This window comes from Macadamia integrifolia, chromosome 4 (assembly GCF_013358625.1).
Source record: "Macadamia integrifolia cultivar HAES 741 chromosome 4, SCU_Mint_v3, whole genome shotgun sequence".
Taxonomy (NCBI): domain Eukaryota; kingdom Viridiplantae; phylum Streptophyta; class Magnoliopsida; order Proteales; family Proteaceae; genus Macadamia; species Macadamia integrifolia.
The window spans coordinates 9,812,233-9,830,782 of NC_056560.1; the positions used below are offsets into that span (position 1 = coordinate 9,812,233).

The 18,550-nt window shown below is 39.3% G+C and overlaps 1 protein-coding gene across 4 annotated transcripts; it reads left to right on the forward strand.

Annotated features, from left to right (window-relative positions):
- Positions 1-837: 837 nt before the first annotated feature.
- LOC122077242 (pentatricopeptide repeat-containing protein At4g26680, mitochondrial) lies at positions 838-17,800 on the forward strand. Of its 4 annotated transcripts, none has more exons than XM_042643126.1 (4): positions 838-1,032; positions 6,186-6,272; positions 13,359-16,812; positions 16,989-17,147. In XM_042643126.1, the coding sequence occupies exon 3, from the start codon at positions 13,371-13,373 to the stop codon at positions 14,985-14,987; it is 1,617 nt and encodes a 538-aa protein (XP_042499060.1). In that variant the 5' UTR covers positions 838-1,032; positions 6,186-6,272; positions 13,359-13,370; the 3' UTR covers positions 14,988-16,812; positions 16,989-17,147. The 4 variants fall into 4 exon arrangements, with proteins under 4 accessions (XP_042499060.1, XP_042499059.1, XP_042499058.1 ...); XM_042643124.1 differs by lacking the exons at positions 838-1,032; positions 6,186-6,272 and adding exons at positions 1,123-1,251; positions 17,250-17,800 and having other exon boundaries at positions 16,989-17,109; XM_042643125.1 differs by lacking the exon at positions 6,186-6,272 and having other exon boundaries at positions 839-1,032.
- The last annotated feature ends 750 nt before the right edge of the window (positions 17,801-18,550 follow it).

An 18,550-nucleotide genomic window follows, 5' to 3' on the forward strand; every position in this document is an offset into this window, starting at 1 on the left:
GCTGAATTCTCTCATTGATCAGAGTTCTCGGTTCTTCCTCTTGAGTCATAAAAACTAAAAATGATCTTCTAATAGCCAAAACATTTTTTGTTGACAATAATCGGCCACAACCAGCTTCAATGTTTTGGTTTTTGAAGCAAGAAGGGAGATTAAACAGTCTATGATTATGCCCTTCAACTTTATTTCTCTTGATTGAATTAGGATTCGATGGGATGAGTCTAGATTATGAGGGAAGAGAGGAAAAAAAGGAAAAAAGTTCAAGCTCTAATATACCATCCACCAGAGAGAAACGCCCCAAGGCCCCCAAATCCCCATCAATTGATCAATAATAACTGTAATTTTTTGTCTTTTAATTATTTGGTCAAGGGCATTTTAGCTCTTGGATCGGCATCCAAATGCCAGCCTCTTGATCAGCAGAGGGTCATGGATGTTCATCGGAAGCCAGTATGTCTAATTGTTTTTTTATTTTAACCTGAAAAATTAGTGGTTTCAACAAGGGATTTCAACTCTCATCACACCGGCAATAGACATAAGGTAGGGTTGAGAAGATGGGTAAGAGGGAAATCTCTTCATTCACTATTTGTACCTATGGTAATTACTAAAGGATTTCTCATTCTTTACTCTATGATGTCTATTAGTTACCAAACGTTTTTTCATATTTTGATAAAAAATAATTTTAATTGGTGATTTTTTTTAAATAAAAAAAAAAAAAAAGTATACACCAAAGAGACCCAAGTACACCCTGCGGATCTATCTTTGGGGTGGTTTCTTTGGTTATCTTGAAAAGTGAGGGTATTGTAGTCTTTTCTCATTATCAATACGGTCCAACACTTCAACCGCATCTTCTACAGCTGCAACGTCGGGGGTTTAAGAGTTTGGTACAAGAATTTTCTCCTCCAGTATTCGAAAAATAGTTCTCTGTCGCTTCGTTATTTCCCTGACTTTCGAAAACCAAAACGAGTTGCAGAGAGTCTCCAGTGAACGGGAAAGTTTCTCCCCCATCAGCCACGGCCCTCCTGAATTCTTGCTAAGGTACATTTCTCTCTCTCTCTCTCTCTCTCTCTCTAAGTTCTGAAAGACCAAAATCAGTGACTGAGATCTGCCGGAGTAAACAGGGACCTTCTCAATCAAACAATGATTCCGAACAACCCTGTTTATTTTTTCTTCGAAATGAGATCTCCAAGTTTATGTTTTCCCCTGCAACTCGTTTTTTTTCTCTTCTGGGGCCTGTGAATGAAAGAAACTATTCAAGTAAGTGAATGATGTTATGCGCTTCTTTGTACAATCATTATCGTTTTGAACAATGTGAATGTTCACATAGTTCTGAGAAGGAAAAATATATGGACAATCTACTTAAACAATACATGGAATTGCTCGATTTATCAAAATTTGAATTTGTGGCTGAATTTCTTCATTTTGGCTAAGCTTTCCCATGCCCCTGGGAGGAATAATTGGGCGGGTTTGTGATGGTATATCATTCTCCATAAATAATGAAGCATGGTCTGACCAAACACTTTCAATTCTAGCTAACAAATATCATAGTTGATATTGAGGTTGACCTTGCCTTATGAGAGCCCCAGGGAAAGTAAAAACATAATGGAGTCCTTAGTGAAGTGTGAAATGGAACAGGAACATAATAAAGTTCTACTTCTGGGTGTTTTACAAGTGATCTCCTGAAGTTGGCATATCTTGAGTTTCTTGCCTCTAACCAACTCTTCTTGGTTATTGGGCCTTTCAATCCTTTTGTTAGCTCTATTACTGATAGTATTTGACATTTTGGTGATGATTCCTGTTTTTTTGTGAAACAGGATTGTCTCTTAGGGTATGTTATTGGAATGCTTGACTTGGTGGTTTCAGTAAATGATGTTAGCTGGTTATTTTCCTTGCATGTTGTATGATTTTTTCACTTATATAATATTGGATCAGAGCAATAATATAAGGTGATTCAGCTGCATTCTTTGCTCTGTATAATTTAAGTATCATACATGTTTATTTTTCTTACTGTTTTATAATGTTTCTCGTCAGTGCCATACTAGGAAATTGTATAATGCTTTGTCAGATTCGGACAAATCATTTAGGCCCTGTTTGATAACCATCCCACTCCCGATTCCTTTATTACTTGATTCCACATGGGATTTATAATGTTTGATTCCATGATTTTTGAGAGCCAGATTGATAACACTGTTTTGTAATCAATTCTGGAACAGAATGAGAACAGAATCATCATTTTGTATGCAGTTGAAAGAATCACTCCTATTCCTACACTAATTATTACAAAAATTCCATTCACCGCTTTATTCATCCTTAAATTATATAACAATTGAAACAACTACAATGCTGTCAGTTTTACTCAAAGAAGTATGCTCGCAAGAAGGGAACCAGGCCCTTGGAATAGCCTGCAGCTCCCTTATTTGAACCTCTTGGTTCAACTGAACTTGCTTCAGCAAACTGATTCTGGCCAGACGAATCAGTCTGGGAGTTTCTGCCCACTCAAACCAGAGTCGTGGGATAGTTCTAGTAGTTTCCGGTTTTTTCTTTATTTGTTTCTATTTTTTTTTTTTCCAGTTTACTATTGTAGAAGGAAACCTCCACTACTACCTATGTGGACAAGTTTCCTGATGCTATTCTACTTCCCTTATTTTCTTTTTCATTACTACACTGCAACTATATTAAGAGATGTGAGGCCATAGTTCTGGCCTATGATTTTTTTAGTGAAGAATTGATTTGGCTTTGGGCTGTAATATCTGAGTGAGTCAGATCTGTTCTGTGAGAGGCAGAATTCCCTGGTGACATGCTAGGTAGACTCGTGTGATGCTGGCCGAGGCTTCAGTGGGTGGCTCTAGTCATATCTCCTTTACCCTTTTCTTTTCCATCAAGTTTCTACAATTCTTAGTAAGATCAATAAATCTGCTCTTCAGGTTTATGATGGAGAATAATGCACGTAAGCACATTTGATGTAGTTCAAAAGAACATGAAGGCCGGCAACAAACCAGGCCAAGAATGGACCGACCGATATATTTGATTTTGATTGTTAAATGGGTGATATGGGACATGGGCTTTGTATTTTTGTTTTCTCTATTATAAAGGGCAATTCTTTAAGCCCAAATATTAGGATTTAAGGCCTATACCAGATCAATTTTATTTTCATTTTAGTAAGTTGAATTCCTTATTTTAGTAGTGTTTCTAGAAGGGTTGGATAGATATCTTACAATCTAGCCATAGTTTCTATTTTGTAAATGTTCTAGATAGTTTCTGTTTTGTAGAGAGGCGTAGGTTGTAAGAGATTCCTACTACCATATTTATAGGGGTTTCCTATTTTTTTTGATTTTTATGGAAGTTATAAATAGAGGAGAAGGGCCATAAAACTCCCCTAGAGTTATTGAGAAATTGGGTTTTTCCCTCTTCGGGTCAGTATTGAAGCTGTCCTTGGACTGTGGTGATGCAGCTCCAGTGCTGTTGTGGTGATTCAATAGGTAGGGGTTGGTGGGATGGTTCTAAATCTTGGGTTTCGACCAGGTTGAAACTGAAATTTAGGCCGAAATTTTTGAAATTTGTTTATGAGATTTCGGTCATACCTGGCCTTGTCTCGGGTTGGGTCAAAACCACCGAAATGTGCGAAATTTCGGTTGAAATTTCCGAGATCTAGAACTATGATTGGTGGTGATACCATTCCTGCAGGCCTTTGGTGGTGATTCCAAGGTCTTATCACTTCCCTTCCTAATATCTTCCTCTTCTTACTCTTATCTTCTTTCTATTTGTGAACTACCTTTGTAGGAGCCTATCCAACCGTTGGATCACTGCTAGATTTTGGGGTTTTAACCTCTTTCTTAGAGCTACACTCGACCAGAGTTTGGGCCTGATCTGAGTTCTGGATTTGAAGTTTTTTAATTTCTCCTACTCTGGTTGTTTCTAACACACTATGATTTTGTCTGTTGGGAGGATTCTAAAACTGAGCCAGGATCCATCACTTTGTGTTCTTTTAATTTTTTGAGATTCAGAATAGTGTTGTGAGATGCAATGCAACCCTTGATAAGATGCTAAGATAGGATTGTTGGGATCCCAATCAAGTTCTAGGTCGGTGAGGCTTTGTCTATATCATTTCTACTTCTCTTCCGTTATTTTTCATCCTGTCCACCATCAAATCAGTTCAGTATTTTTTGGTTTTCAGTCTGTTCTTATGCATACCCTACATGATCGAATTTCAACTTCTCCATGGTTTACATCTGAGATTTCAAACCGAACTTAAGATTTGACAATCGTATAATATTCAAACACACTTACGGTTTCAAATTTTGAGTTTGGTGTTGATTTCTTAGAGTCCTACTTCAAGTATGATTCTTAGTTCTACTTGTTTTAAAGATTGGATTCTGTTGCTCTTTCAGATATATAGGTTATTCTGATCATTATTCTGCTCTTTTGTTGACTATAAAATTGACCTTTAAGTTTCTGGTTTCACTGTTGTGCTGAAACCCAAAACTCTAGAATCCTATTGCCAATAGGATTAATCCATAACTCTAGATCTGACTATGTGATTTCAGCCGTATTTTGTGGAGTTATTCTATACAATTAAAGTGACCTTCAACCAGAATTTCATTCCCATCTGAATTGTTGATTGTTACTTGCTGATTTCTTCTAAATCTGGTTTTTTTCTCTTTTCTGTGATTCTGATTTCCAGCAGAGTTTCAAAACTTAAATCTTCAGGATTTTAGAAACCCATCAATTGGTCAATTACTATATTTTTCATACACCTGCGGTACCTTTGTTTTCACTCATGTTTCCTGATTGCATTGTACTCCTGGTCTGCCACCAGAACTTGGCTGAACCATCAAAATACATGGCAGCGAATTTACCGACGTCTCCTCAGACGTTGTCTGACAAGCCGCTCCATATCCCATTGTTCTCTATAATGCCTTAGCATCTCGGGTGCCAACGAATTCGGTTTCACTTGATTCGAGCCATCTACTCGAGCCACACACTCTCACCCGTACCATCAACTGTATCTTTCATATCAAAAGGTGCAACAGTATATGAGTCCAAAGGCGCATAGGAATTTGCATGAGGAGATCCCGAAACACAGATCCAACTCCGATGCATATGTTTCCATATTGGATGAACATAAGGCAGAGGCCATACTCTTTCTAGTTGAAGGTAGACCTAAAGCATACACCTTCTGTACCTTTGTTTTCACTCAAGTTTCCTGAGTGCATTATACTCCAATATCTCTTTGATTACTGTTTTGATCTGGTTCAAATCTGAGATATGAGTTTCTGATAATCTATTGGGGATTACCGGTCAATGTATCAGTTCTAGTTCTGCTACTTAGTTCTCCCAGGAGCACTAGGACTCCTCTGCAGATTCCTATTCCGTGGCATGATTTTTATCAAACTTTGCAGATCTATTCCTCAAATAGAATAGACCACTTGACCAGTTTACTGGACTGTTCTGATTTCTCAGTTCCGAGATATATATCTTCTCCTTCTGCTGTTCTGATTTCTCTATTTTGTAATCCTACCATTACTAGTCTATTTCTAGGATTCTGATTTGGGATCGGTCTACATTAGACGGTATGCTGTTCTGTTGGATCTCATTGAGAGCTCTACCTGTAATCAACACGAGCAGGGGGGGGGGGGACGTGTGGAAGTGAGGGTAGGGGGTGGGGATGTTGTTTTCTTAGTGATTTCTCAATTGGAATCTCTTCAAGAGGAGCAGGGCACAGCTTTTGTAAGAATTTACTTTTAGTAAATTTTGGAAAATGCATGGAAATTAGGGAAAGCCTATATTTACATTAGGTGTTGCATTTTTTGTGTATGGTGTCTTTTTGGTTGATATGAAGATGGGAGGTAGTTGATTGATTTCTGTTTGGATCTATTTATATTTTTTCCTTGAAAAACTTGGGAGATTTGTAGAAGAATAAATTTTGATTAAAAAATATTAAATATACATCGCTTGAGAAAAATATAATTTGCTACTTAAGGGTGTTTTGATGCATGGTGATGTGGTTCTAAAGACCATGAAGGCCAACAGCAAACCAGGCCATCAAATTGGACAAAAAATGGATTATAAGGGTTTAGTTTGAGTGTCCAATGTGTTGTATGGGCCATGAGCTTTATACCTTTTGGGTTTTTTTTTTTTTTTTTTTTAATGTTTTTAATTGCTGTAATGGACTAATTCTATGATATTCCCAGGTTGACTTTGAGAGGTGGAGGGGGTGAATCAGGTTCTATAAAAATTCTCCCGAAATTCTCTCAACACTATTCCCGGCACTTCCCTTGGTATCCCCAACTCTAATGGCACTCACTTCTAACACAAGCACACACTCCACATAAGAACTGAAAATCCTGTTATGTTGATCACTGCACTGTTGGCATTAGCACAACCTCACTCACACTGACACTGCAATCATGACATTGTCTTTCTTTCCAGCACATAAATACACTGTTGTATGCACATCCACCTTGCAACCACCAAGTGGTCAAGTCTACCAAATGGTGCACACCAGCTCTGCAAGCATGCACATCACTTCTATTTCCGCAAATATATAGACATCCACAACACACAATATATGTGGTTCAACAAATTGCTTCCATCCACGGTGCAATACTCTACCCAGGGTCTTGTGAATTGCTCAACATTCAACAATATTTTAGCAGCTACAACTGCTGGGAGATCCATCCCTTGTTTACAAAGCTACAACAAAGAGTGTTCTACAACACCCAATTTAGATTGTCCTACTAGTCAGGGAGCAACAACCCCGACAGTGTCCAGCTACAACTGAACACCCAGAACTACAAACTTGAATGGGCTTATGTTGAGATGACCGTAGTTAATTTTATATATACCTTGGTTAAAGTTCTATTTACCGTAGAATCTCTTAGATAGGGACGCTTGGTTAGTGTTACCCTACTTTCCTTATTTGATTTATTGTAATCTTCTTATAAATAAGGAAGACCTCTGTCGTTCCTGATAAGTCGAATCATTCTCTAATCTCTGATTTCAACTTGGTATTAAAGCCAAAACCTCTAAAATCTTTTCTTTTTTTGCCTTCTTTTTTGGTTTTCTTCTCCGCCTTTGGGGCCCTCGCCTCGTAGTCTAGCATGGTAGACTAAACCCCATTCCATGCAAACCTAACCCTAACCCTAACCCTAATCCACTGTGCCTTCCCACTGTGCTTACGCCTGCTGTCGCCTTGACGCCGTGCCTTTCTTGTGCGTTGCCGCTGCCTATGTCTCGCTGCTGCCTACGCCTATTCGCACCTCTCCATCACTCTCTCTCTCTCTCTCTCTCTCTCTCTCTCTCCCCCCTACTACTGCCTATTGCTGCCTGTGCTTACTATCACCTGTGCCTGCTGCCCTTGCACCTGCCGCCACCTCCCATATTGAGATTGATAGACACTTCATCAAAGAGAAGCTTGACCAAGGAGCTGTCTACATTCCCTTTGTCAGTACTGCGGATCAGTTAGCTGATGTGTTTACCAAGGCTATTCATTGTGAGGCATTTCAACCTATTGTCTCCAAGTTGGGCATGTATGATATATTTGCGCCAACTTGAGGGGGAGTGTTGAGATTACGATAGTTAATTTTATATTTACCTTGGTTAAAGTTCTATTTACATAGTATGTCTCTTAGATAGGGATGCTTAATCAGTGTTACCCTACTTTTCTTATTTAATTTATTGCAATCTTCTTATGAATAAGAAAGACCTCTGTCATTACTAACAATTATTCTTTAATATTATGCCCCAATTACAACCACAATTGACACAACTTATGACTTAGGCATTTTATTAAACACTTTGCTTACAGTAATTTACAAGTAAAATAACCTTACAAAAAAAAAAAAAAAAACTACTAGTAAAATAAGGATTTGCACATTGTGGATTATCTCCCTGATATAATCCCACTGTCGATTGCTCCACCAATGCATAGTTGTCACTCCGGGTACGCTCCCCACATCAAAACAGTCATCATGGCACTGAATCCACCAAAGAACTGGGGTTGTGTGAGCTTTGGTTACCTTTCCTAGGCAACTACACCTCTAGTAGCTTCAGTGATGCTCAACCACCACTTTCAATGTGTGCTTGCATATAGGACACCCTTTCCTTCTCTACTATTGCTTTGTCTTCATTGAAAGAGCATCAATGCATATCCCCTTCACTTGTGGTCTTCAATGGTCCTTCAACAACACCAAAAATGGTGGTGGGGAGAAGTCAATGCATCCCCTCTGTTCGAAAAACCTCCTCTCTCTTCTTCTTGCAAAAACCGGGCTTAGAAGTTCGACCAGCTTCTATTTTTTGCTTGGGCACCATCTCCTCTGAAAATGGGGCAAATTGCAACTTGAACCCTCAATTTGGCTTAAAATGGCCAAGTTATGGCCACTCAAAGTTTCAGGGGGTTTACCTTTGCTTGGGATGTTTACCTCTGCCTCTGCTTGGTCCTTTGTTAGATCTACTGGCCCTGTTGTTCCCTGGTGTAATCTCGTCTGGTTCAAAGGTCACATTCCCCGCCATAGCCTTACCTCCTGGAGATGTTTCTCCTACTGCCTTCCTACGCAATCCTTCCTTCTTCACCGTCACATCTCCGTCAACCCCTCCTGCTATCTCTGCCCCCTCAGCCATGAGGATATCGCTCATCTTTTCTTTGCTTGTCCCCTTTCCTCCCTGGTGTGGAAATCTGTCCTCGCTTGCTGCTGGCCTTCAGCTAGGTCAATCCTCCCTTTTGACAGGGAATGGATTTGGATAGACATGACATTTGCTGGATCCTCCATGTGCAATACTATTGGCAAGTTAGCTTTCTCCGCTACTATCAATCATCTCTGGATGGAGCGAAACATGCGTAGATGGTCTTCCAACTCCCGCTCTCCGGATAGGATTTGGAAAGCCATCTACTCTAATATTACCTCTAAAATCCAATCCCTCCATTCCATTCGCTCCTGGCCGATCCCCCGCTCCCCTAGAAATGCCCATATAATCTCCTCCTGGAACCTTTAGCTCCCCTCCCTTGTTGTGGATTTGGCTGTTGGTTTCTTTTTTTGGCCCTCGCTGGTTGCTGCTTATTTTGATTGTTTTGTTGCTTTTGCTTTGTTACCCCTTGGGTCTGGCTCTTCCTTGTTGGCTTAGGCTGCCCCTCCCACCCCCTTTCCCTTGTATTTCCTTTTTCTCTTTGGGTATAAATTTATTTATTCATCCAAAAAAAAAAAAGTTTCAGGGGGTATTTTGGGTATTTCAGGGGATCATAGCGATAATGGGAGTGTCACTACGTAATGTAAGATCAAATCGCAAGTGATTCAATCTCATATAGGACCTACAGTCAAATCCAACACCCTACTGCAAGGACTGATAATTGGGTATTGACAAGCCCCGAAACAGTAGATAATTACCCCAACATTTAGAAATCATCTAGGGTGGAATGCTAATATAATCCAGCAAACAGTAATATGATCAGATCACTAAAGAATAGGCTATGTTTAGAACTCGAACAACAATTTAAGCAAAGCCTAATAACCTGAATGAAACCCCCAATAATGCTTTGAGAACATAGAAAAAATAACCATACCTGTAATCTAGGATATTTAGGTTAAATTGAAGAATTTCAAGAATTTAAGAAATACAGTCCAGAAGGGACTGAAACAAAGGTCGAAGGAGGTTTAGGGAAGCCTTAACAGAACCTCAAATTTGCAGCTTGAGAATCTGAGATGATGGTTGAATGTCCAGATCTGAAGAAATCTTGAATTAGGTCAAGAATGAGAGATTTCTTGGCATAACAGCATGCAGGCTTTAGATGGCCATGAAAAGCCTGGTCAAGTGGCCTATTGGGACTAGCAAGCCTTAAAATATGGGCCTTAAAATATGGGCTCAAGTGACTGCAGGATCTGGGAGATACAGCAACACTGTTGCTGCCCATAAAATGCCCCATAGAGGTTGCCGTAGGTCTTGTACAGTAGCTTCAAATGAAAGCAGCAATAGTAGGTTGTGAGAACATATAGTCAGCTTTAAACAGAGCATCAGACAGTTCTTGATTACTCAGGAAAATAGAAAATAAGAAAGTGAGAGAAAGGGGGAAGGATAGGTTGCCATAGGTCTTGTACAGTAGCTTCAAATGATAGCAGTAATATTAGGTTGTGAGAACAAATAATCAGCCTTAAACAGATCATCAGACAGTTCTTGATTACTCAGGAAAATAGAAAATAAGAAAGTGAGAGAAAGGGGGAAGGAAAGGTTGGGCATTTCAGCTTCTCACAGGAACATAGGGTTCTAATAGCAAAGCTTTATTCATCAATAATCGTGGGGGAGCTCTTAAGGGTCAGGCTACTCAAAGCTCTTTCTTGATTCCCTTCCCGAAACTGAAAGAAGCTTCTATTTATAGGTGTTGGAGGCCTAACACGCTGTCTGTCCTGGCTTTTCATGAATCTTTTTCCCTTCCCTAAAGAATAGGAGACAATAATAAAGCGAATCTGTCAGAGAGTACTCCACCACGAGCTGCCAAAGCACCCTCAGTCAATCGTCAATCTTCAATCTTCAGCCCAAAGCTGACCAGTATAAAACCAGGTGTCCATTTACGTACCCCACTGGCTTATATAGAAACTAATAAAAAGTAGAAAGTAAACTATTCCTCCTTGCAATCTTCCCTTGGGACCCATGTGACAAATATGGGCAGTGACACTGTTCACATGAACAGTACCATGATCAGTGTTTTGGTTTTATTTTCTTGATGCTTCAATCTACATCACAGCTGGTCGGCATGACGAAACGGATCATAATGAGCACAGCGGTTCAATCCCAGGATGTTGGATCTCCTTCTAAAAATTGGGTTAATTGTGGACCCCACAATGTGAGCACAGAAGCTCGATGGAACAATCAGAACTCGGGGTGAATCTTGGCCAAATATTTGGCATCTTTCTCGAGTGTATCAACTAGGCGCCCGACACAACAACCAGCATTTCTTATCATGACCGTCAGATCCACTCGTAAAGGCGGGCTCAACTGCAGCTGCAAGATCAGAATCAAACCACCTGGCGGAACTTCAGAAGGGCATGATAAATCAAAACACAGAAAATGGCATCTCGAAGCTGCGCACTGTAAACCTGCACTACACTGAATCATATAATGCCTCTCTGTATCACCGCACACAGCTGCACCCGTTCACTCGACTAATCCCAGATCTCGCTGCTGAATCTTTGCACCTTTGACCGATAAAATCGTGCACTTTGATAACGAGCCTCTAATTGTGATCAAACACTTCGGATTCTGATCCTATGGCCATAATGATGTAGATGCTGAATTATAGAAAGAAGAAGAAAGGCCATTAGTCTATCGAGGCAGCCCAAGCTGGCCCAATTTTGGTTCAATTCTGTGAGATGCACTTCTTTGGGGTATGTGAGATGTACTTTGGGGCATCTTGTGGAGTACCTGGCACCTTTTGACTGATTGTACTTTACTGTAGCTTCTATATCTTCCTCATTCGGAGTCAGATTGACGTGATTTCAGTTGTGTTGGGAAAGATAACTCGACACTCTACATATCTCTAGTACGACCCACTTACCCATTCTGTCACTTGACCACATGCCCAAATTTGCTTCAAAGCTGACTTATCTACCCAGACATTGTCTGACCTATCCAGCACTGCCATACTTCCTCAGACACTGCCAACTTACTTTGTACTGCCATCCCAGACATCAGACTGATATTGCCATCACTTTTGATGTTCCTAACTGTATTGTCATGCCACTGACTGTCTGAGTCTGTTGGTTCTCATTGTGTTGACAACAATGACAACACAACTGCAATCTCTCCAACATTTTATAAGCCTGAATATTAGGGATTTAAGTCCTATTTGGGATTAAGTAGTTAGTTTCTATTTTGACATGCTCTAGAATAGCTTCTATTTTGAAGAAGACTTGAGTTTTAAGGGATTCCCATACCATACATGGTTTTCTATTTTGCTTGTTTCCATGAAGTTAACAAAAAAGAGTAGGGGATCATACCGACTACCATCGACTTGAGAAAAAAAAGATTAGCTTCAAGCTTGTGAGTTCTGTGAGAAATGGAGCATGGTTTTGAGGTATTTAGAACTGTTTTACTGTGGGATGTAATGGGGTAATCTTGGTTGGATGCCAAGGCTGGAGTTGGTGGGTTTCCTTCTCGATAGTTAGGTGAGAGGTCTAACATTTTTTCTTACGTTCTTCTATCTTCTTCTTCTCAGGGTCAGTTTCTGTTCTCTCATTAATGTGCATATTAGCTACTATTGTATTTGACCATGTTTTCTTATCTTCTTTTATCTTAGTCTTCTTCTCAAGGTCAGTTTCTGTTCTCTCATTCATCTGTATATATTAGTTACTATTCTATTTGATCTTCTAGGTACTGTTTCTATCCACTAAGTTCTGTTGAGTTTGTTTTCTCAGCTATCAAATCAGATTCTTGCATTGATGTTGCCATCCATCCTTCTATCGATTTCATAACTTGTTGGCAGCACAATGCTTTTTCTAGAGTTTTGCAACTGTCCCATTCCTTGTTTTGATTTCCATGTTGCTGCTAGTTTTTATTTCCCAACTCACTCGCTAATTTGTTTCCTGTAGTTGCTGAACAGAATTCTGTAGAGTTTCTAAATTCCTAAGTTTCTATATTCAGATCTACATAGTTTCTAATTCTGGGCATTGTAACTGCAGGTTCTAACTTCAGTTTCTAAATCTGATCAGGGGTTACTTTCTATTCTGGTTTCACTTACTAATTTCAATCTGTTTCTATTTTTGGGTCTGATTTCTATTTTGAATTATGGGCTTTTGAGTTACTAATTCTGACCTCTACTTGCTGAAATTTTCTATTTTGGGCTTAAGTTTCTAATTTATGATTATCGCTACAGTATCTGAATGAGTTGCTAAATTTTGTTGAGTTCTTAATCCCTATGATCCTAGATTACATGAGGTTTTCTAACCCTAATCCTTAGGTGATTAGAAACAATGTTCAATTTTCCAGTACAAAACTTATTCAGGTATATAATATTTAAAAGAAAACACACCAACTTCTACTACTATGCCTTTATAAATATTTCGTTTACTCTTCTCCAAGTTTACTATTTTTTCTTAAGTAAAATTATAGAATTAATTATTTTTTACAGGGTATAGCAATGCATGATAATACTTTGTGTTAGGAAATCTTTATTATATTCCTTCTTATGATCATTGTTTGATGATTTTATGCTAACTGATAATTTGATGTGGTCTCTAGACTCTACCGATTTTGTTATGATCTTTATTCGATCAATTTGATTTAAACTGTTCCTCATATGTGAATGAAAATTCATGCTACAAGCCCTTCTTTAGAATTTCATTGTGGAGGCTGACTTTGAAGAAGCTACATTCTTACAGGGTGGGAAGAGTATGAATTCCCTGCGAAAGTGTTGGTATTCATCTTCAATTGATTTTGCAAACAAAATCCCTAACACCACTGCTTCCACAAATAATGGAATATCGGGAAGAGTTAAGTGGAATCCTCCTCCAATACCCCATCGGAAAATACCTGAACCTAGAGGCCAAGATCTTGATTTTGTGAATATTGCTCACAGCCACCTTTTACACTTAGACTGGGCTAAGCTTGATGCATTGGCTGATGCTTTAACCCCATTCAGAATCAAACACATTCTCCTGAAGCTTCACAAAGATCATGTGCTTTCACTGGAATTTTTTGATTGGGTTGAACTCCGGAGGCCCCAAATCCACACGCTTGATTCATATTCTATAATTCTTCATATTCTCACCAAGGCCTATAAATTCGGGACTGCCCAGTTTCTTTTGATGAATACTGTCATCCCGAAAACTCTAGATTCGCCTTCTAAGCTTTTTGATGCCATACTCTATTCATACCGCCTCTGTGATTCATCTCCTCGTGTTTTCGATTCCCTTTTTAAAACATATGCACATATGAAGAAGTTTAGGAATGCAACAGATACCTTTTGTCAAATGAAATTTCATGGGTTTCTTCCAACCATTGAGTCTTGCAACGCTTATATGAGCTCATTGATCAATCTACAACGGACAGATATTGCCTTGTCATTCTATAGGGAAATGAGACGGTGCCGGATTTCTCCAAACATTTATACTCTCAATATGGTTGTATGTGCTCTCTGTAAAATGGGGAGATTGGAAAAGGCTATGGAGGTGTTTAATGAGATGGAAACCATGGGGTGTACACCAACTATTGCTTCTTTCAATACATTAATTGCAGGTTACTGTAACCACGGAACTCTCAGCTTGGCTATGAAGCTTAAAAGCACAGTGGAGATGAATGGGTGCCACCCTAATGTTGTTACATATAACACCCTCATCCGTGGATTCTGCAAAGAAGGGAAATTGCATGAAGCAAATAAAATTTTTACTGAGATGAAAGTTACGAATGTCACTCCTAACACCATAACTTATAATACATTAATAGATGGGTACAGTCAACTTGGCAATAGTGAGATGAGTGGTAGGCTTTACGATGAGATGGTGAGGAATGGAGTAAAAGTTGACATCTTGACTTACAATGCCTTGATTTTAGGACTTTGCAAGGATGGAAAGACTAAGAGAGCTGCATATCTGGTTAAAGAACTTGGGAAGGAGAACTTGGTTCAAAATGCCTCGACCTATTCTGCCCTTATTAGTGGCCAGTGTATGAGACAGAACTCGGAGCGTGCTTTTCAGCTATATAAAAGCATGAAAAGGAGCGGCTGTCAACCAAATGCTGGTACTTTTAAGATGCTTATAAGTACTTTCTGCAAGAATGAGGATTTTGATGGGGCAGCCCAAGTCTTGAGAGAGATGTTGGACAGATGCATGGCTCCTGATTCAGGTCTTCTAGGTGAGATTTGTGAAGGTCTCTGCAAATGCAGAAAAGTTGAATTAGCCACAAAGCTCTGCAATGAGATAGAGGCAAAACACTTCATGCCAGAGGGTTTCAATAGAGCTGAATATATCATTGATGAACCAGAAATTGAGAGCACAAAAGTAACGCCATAAGGTTGTTTATGCTTTTGTACATCAACGAAAACCTCAGAAAACTCGGAAAGTAATTTAGTAATTGCACAATTCCCAATCTTACCAGTCTTAAGCTTTCTGTGGCTTTCATACTCTTTGTTATGGTTTCTATTGGTTTTCTGCATCTGCCTTTGTTGGGAAACTGGATCCAAGTATTGTCGTTGTTTGCAGCAGTGTGGTGATTCGGTAGTTAAATCAATTTTTTTAGGTTCGATATTTGGGATCAGTCTTGAATCATTTTGTTTTGGTTCGATAATTGGGTTCAGTCATGAACCAATTTGTTTGCATAGGACATCACATCAGAAGAATATATGATGAGGTAAGTAGGCTTCTTTGATGAAGTCAGCAACAAATTGGTTTAGTGGTTTAAACTTGAACCGGCCAAGCACTACAGCATAAGATGGTGGATGATGAAATCAGCTAGCACTGGAGCACAACAGCTTGAGGATTGATGCAATACAACAGCACCTTGGAGTTTTAGAAGTTGGAAGTCTATTTCAGGATGGTTATCTCGGATATAGAGTTACTAAAGAGTATTTTATGAGTTGGACTGCAACCATGGTGAAGAGGAATAATGAGGTGGCAGCAGGTTTCAAGGTTCATCAAGCAAGCAAGTGGGGTCTTGTATTGAATCATGTATGAGTGGACAATGATGTCATCAAGCATTATGGAGTTTACAATTGCAGAAGCTTGAATTCTTAAGAGTACGTGGATAGAAGTATGCCTCTGCAAGTTTTGAAGGAGTTGGGACTCTTGTAAATGTGGACAGCAGCCATACTTATTTATCCTTTTTGCAGCAGCAGATTAACGATCTAGAGTCCTTAACCTGCAACATAAGAAGGAGGAGAGAAAAGAGGAAGATGAAGTTGATCTTAACAAGCTTCTTTGAATCAGATAAGTTTTTGTCCAGCAAGTCTTTGAGAGTTGCAATTCACATGGAAGTCTTTGCTGCGTGGTTTTGTCAAATTAAATATGAAGTAGAAGTACAAAAGGGCTGGGAATTTTTACTTCTCGAATCAATTGGTCAGCAAAGGGAGTCCAAAAAGAATGTGTGTCCTTATTTTTCTGGCGTGGATAGCTTGTGAAGTGGTGAGCCAACAAGGACTCTCGGTCAGTCATGGCTCAAGAAATTCTCATCTTAGTTTTACTCACTCAAACACACGGACAGCGTGGTGTTTAGCTTACTGAAGAAGATGGTAGAAATTGAATCTGATGTGGATTCTTTCTCCGTGGACTGTTGCTGTCAAAGATATTCGGTTTGTTCCGTTCACATGCAATATGAAAACCTCCATATTGTAGAATCGAGTATAACCTCCAGGCAGCCTGTTGTGAGAGAGAAAAAGCAAGATTTCTTCTGCTACTCTTTTGTGAATGCATTGATGAATGATTGAAGAAGAGGAGGGCAATCAATGGATCAATTATTGGTGCTATTGTAGCTGCTGCAGCATCCCTCTTTCTCCAGTTTTCAATGAGGAATTAAAGAGAAGAAATTGCTTCTACAGACTGTACTGAAGAGAGATTTGAAAGAGCCTTACATGTTGCTGTGGTGGTGTTCTAATTGAGAAACTAATCAGTTGCTGCTACTGTGCCTAGAAATTACTGAGATCAGTTTGAAGATTGTAGTTGTCTTCTTCTATTTGCTGCTATCCATTCAAGGATATCAAAACTGTGAGTTGAACGTGTTTATTATTTGAAGACAAAAGATTACTGATCTGCACTGGTGATTACTGCATTGATGGTCTGAGCGTGTCCGAGTCATCTTCTATGCGTCAAGCAAGCAGTGATCAGCGGGATTACACAAGCTGAGGTAATCCACATCTGAAAAATCCCACTTTTTATTTTCTAGGGTTTGTTTCATATTGGGAAACCTAGAATAGTGATATATGGGTGAGATTTGATTTTATTGATTTAAAATTGTAAACGGGGCTTGTCTAGGGTTTGGGGTTGTTTCCCTTTTCTGAATTGCATCTCAAATTGAAACAGAGAGAGGTGCTCGTGGACTGTTGTAGCGGTTGAAAAAAGTTGAATATCGGGAAAAGACAACACCCTAGTAAGATAATCCTTCGTGGATGTAGGCAGTTTGCGCCCGAACCACGTATATCTGGTATATTGTGCATATATTTATTTATATTGCTTATTGAAGTGTGGTTTGCAAAGTGACTGTGCATTATCTGGTAGACCTGACCATAGTGGTTGTGATGTGGACATGCATGTGTATTGCGATTGATTGGTAAAATTGGTCAGCACCAGCCGCTCAAGGTTTGTGACAGAAGTTGTGCCAACAGTGTGGTGTGAGTTAGGGTTTGAATTTGAATACATTTTGTGAAGACACTGATTCACCCCCTTCGCAGTGTCAACTGGGGATCATCAACTTTCAATCTCCAAATTGTCTTCAGAAAAGTCACTGTTTTCTCAATGCTACCGTTTGACCAGAGAAACTTGTTGCATCATTAACATGGCTGGTGGTGATTTGGAGGATGGCATAGATACTTGTGCCCTTGCCTCCAACGAATAATTTGACACGTACCATTCTTGCATGAAATAATTCTTATATAATGCTGTGAAGAAAAAATGCCAAGAGAATCTCTAGAGGATTCAAACAGATACATGTTGCTCTTTCATATATATGTTGCATGTTAGTATGCCCATCTAATATTTCATGGCTAGATTCATGCTCAGTCAATAACAGTTTGTTAATGGCCTTTCCATATTTTCGAGTTTTACAACTGAGATGTTATTGAGCCTTATTATAACTTTGTTGGAAATTTACTTCTAGAATTCCTTGACACCGAAAGTATATCAAAAGTGTCACCAATGATCTTACAATAATTCTAATTACTGTTGTATATTTTGAACTCTAGATAACATCTTAATAAGAGACTCATTGCCAAGTGCTGCTTTTTGAGGTGATTTGCTTTCTGCAAATGCATCCCCTGAAAAGATGAAAAACAGAATCAGAGCCACCCCCCCCCCCCCCCCTGTTGAAGACTATGTTGGCCAATCTGACCCCATTAGATTGGTAGGACAACCCTGTTATATCTATGTGCCAAATTCAATGATCCATTTCAAGCTTGAGTCAACCAGTGGCAAAAGTTTTGATATTTATTCGCAGCCATCATCAGACCAATGGGGGAGGGCTGATGCGGGTGCTTAGACCATTAGAAGGACCGTATTGATTGGCCATATTGTCATATAATATCATGACAATTCTAATCTTAACCATAGTTGTCCGCATGGTAGGCCATATGATTGGCAATGGTGTCCAAATTTGGACATTTGGTAAAACAAGCATCATCCTTCCTTCCCTCACGTTAAATTGCAGCCCAAAAGCATTTCATTGTAGTGGATTTAGTCGAGTTTTAGATAGCTTACAAATACCAAGGGAGAAAAAGTTCAATGCAAGGTCAAGTTAACTTCAAATTAACATATGACATGTCCACATAATCCCCTATCTATCCAACCGTTAGAATTGTTGTAGCAGGCTCCATTTATACATGGCCAATGTTACATTAGCAGAGGATTTCTAAAAAGAAGAAAATATAACT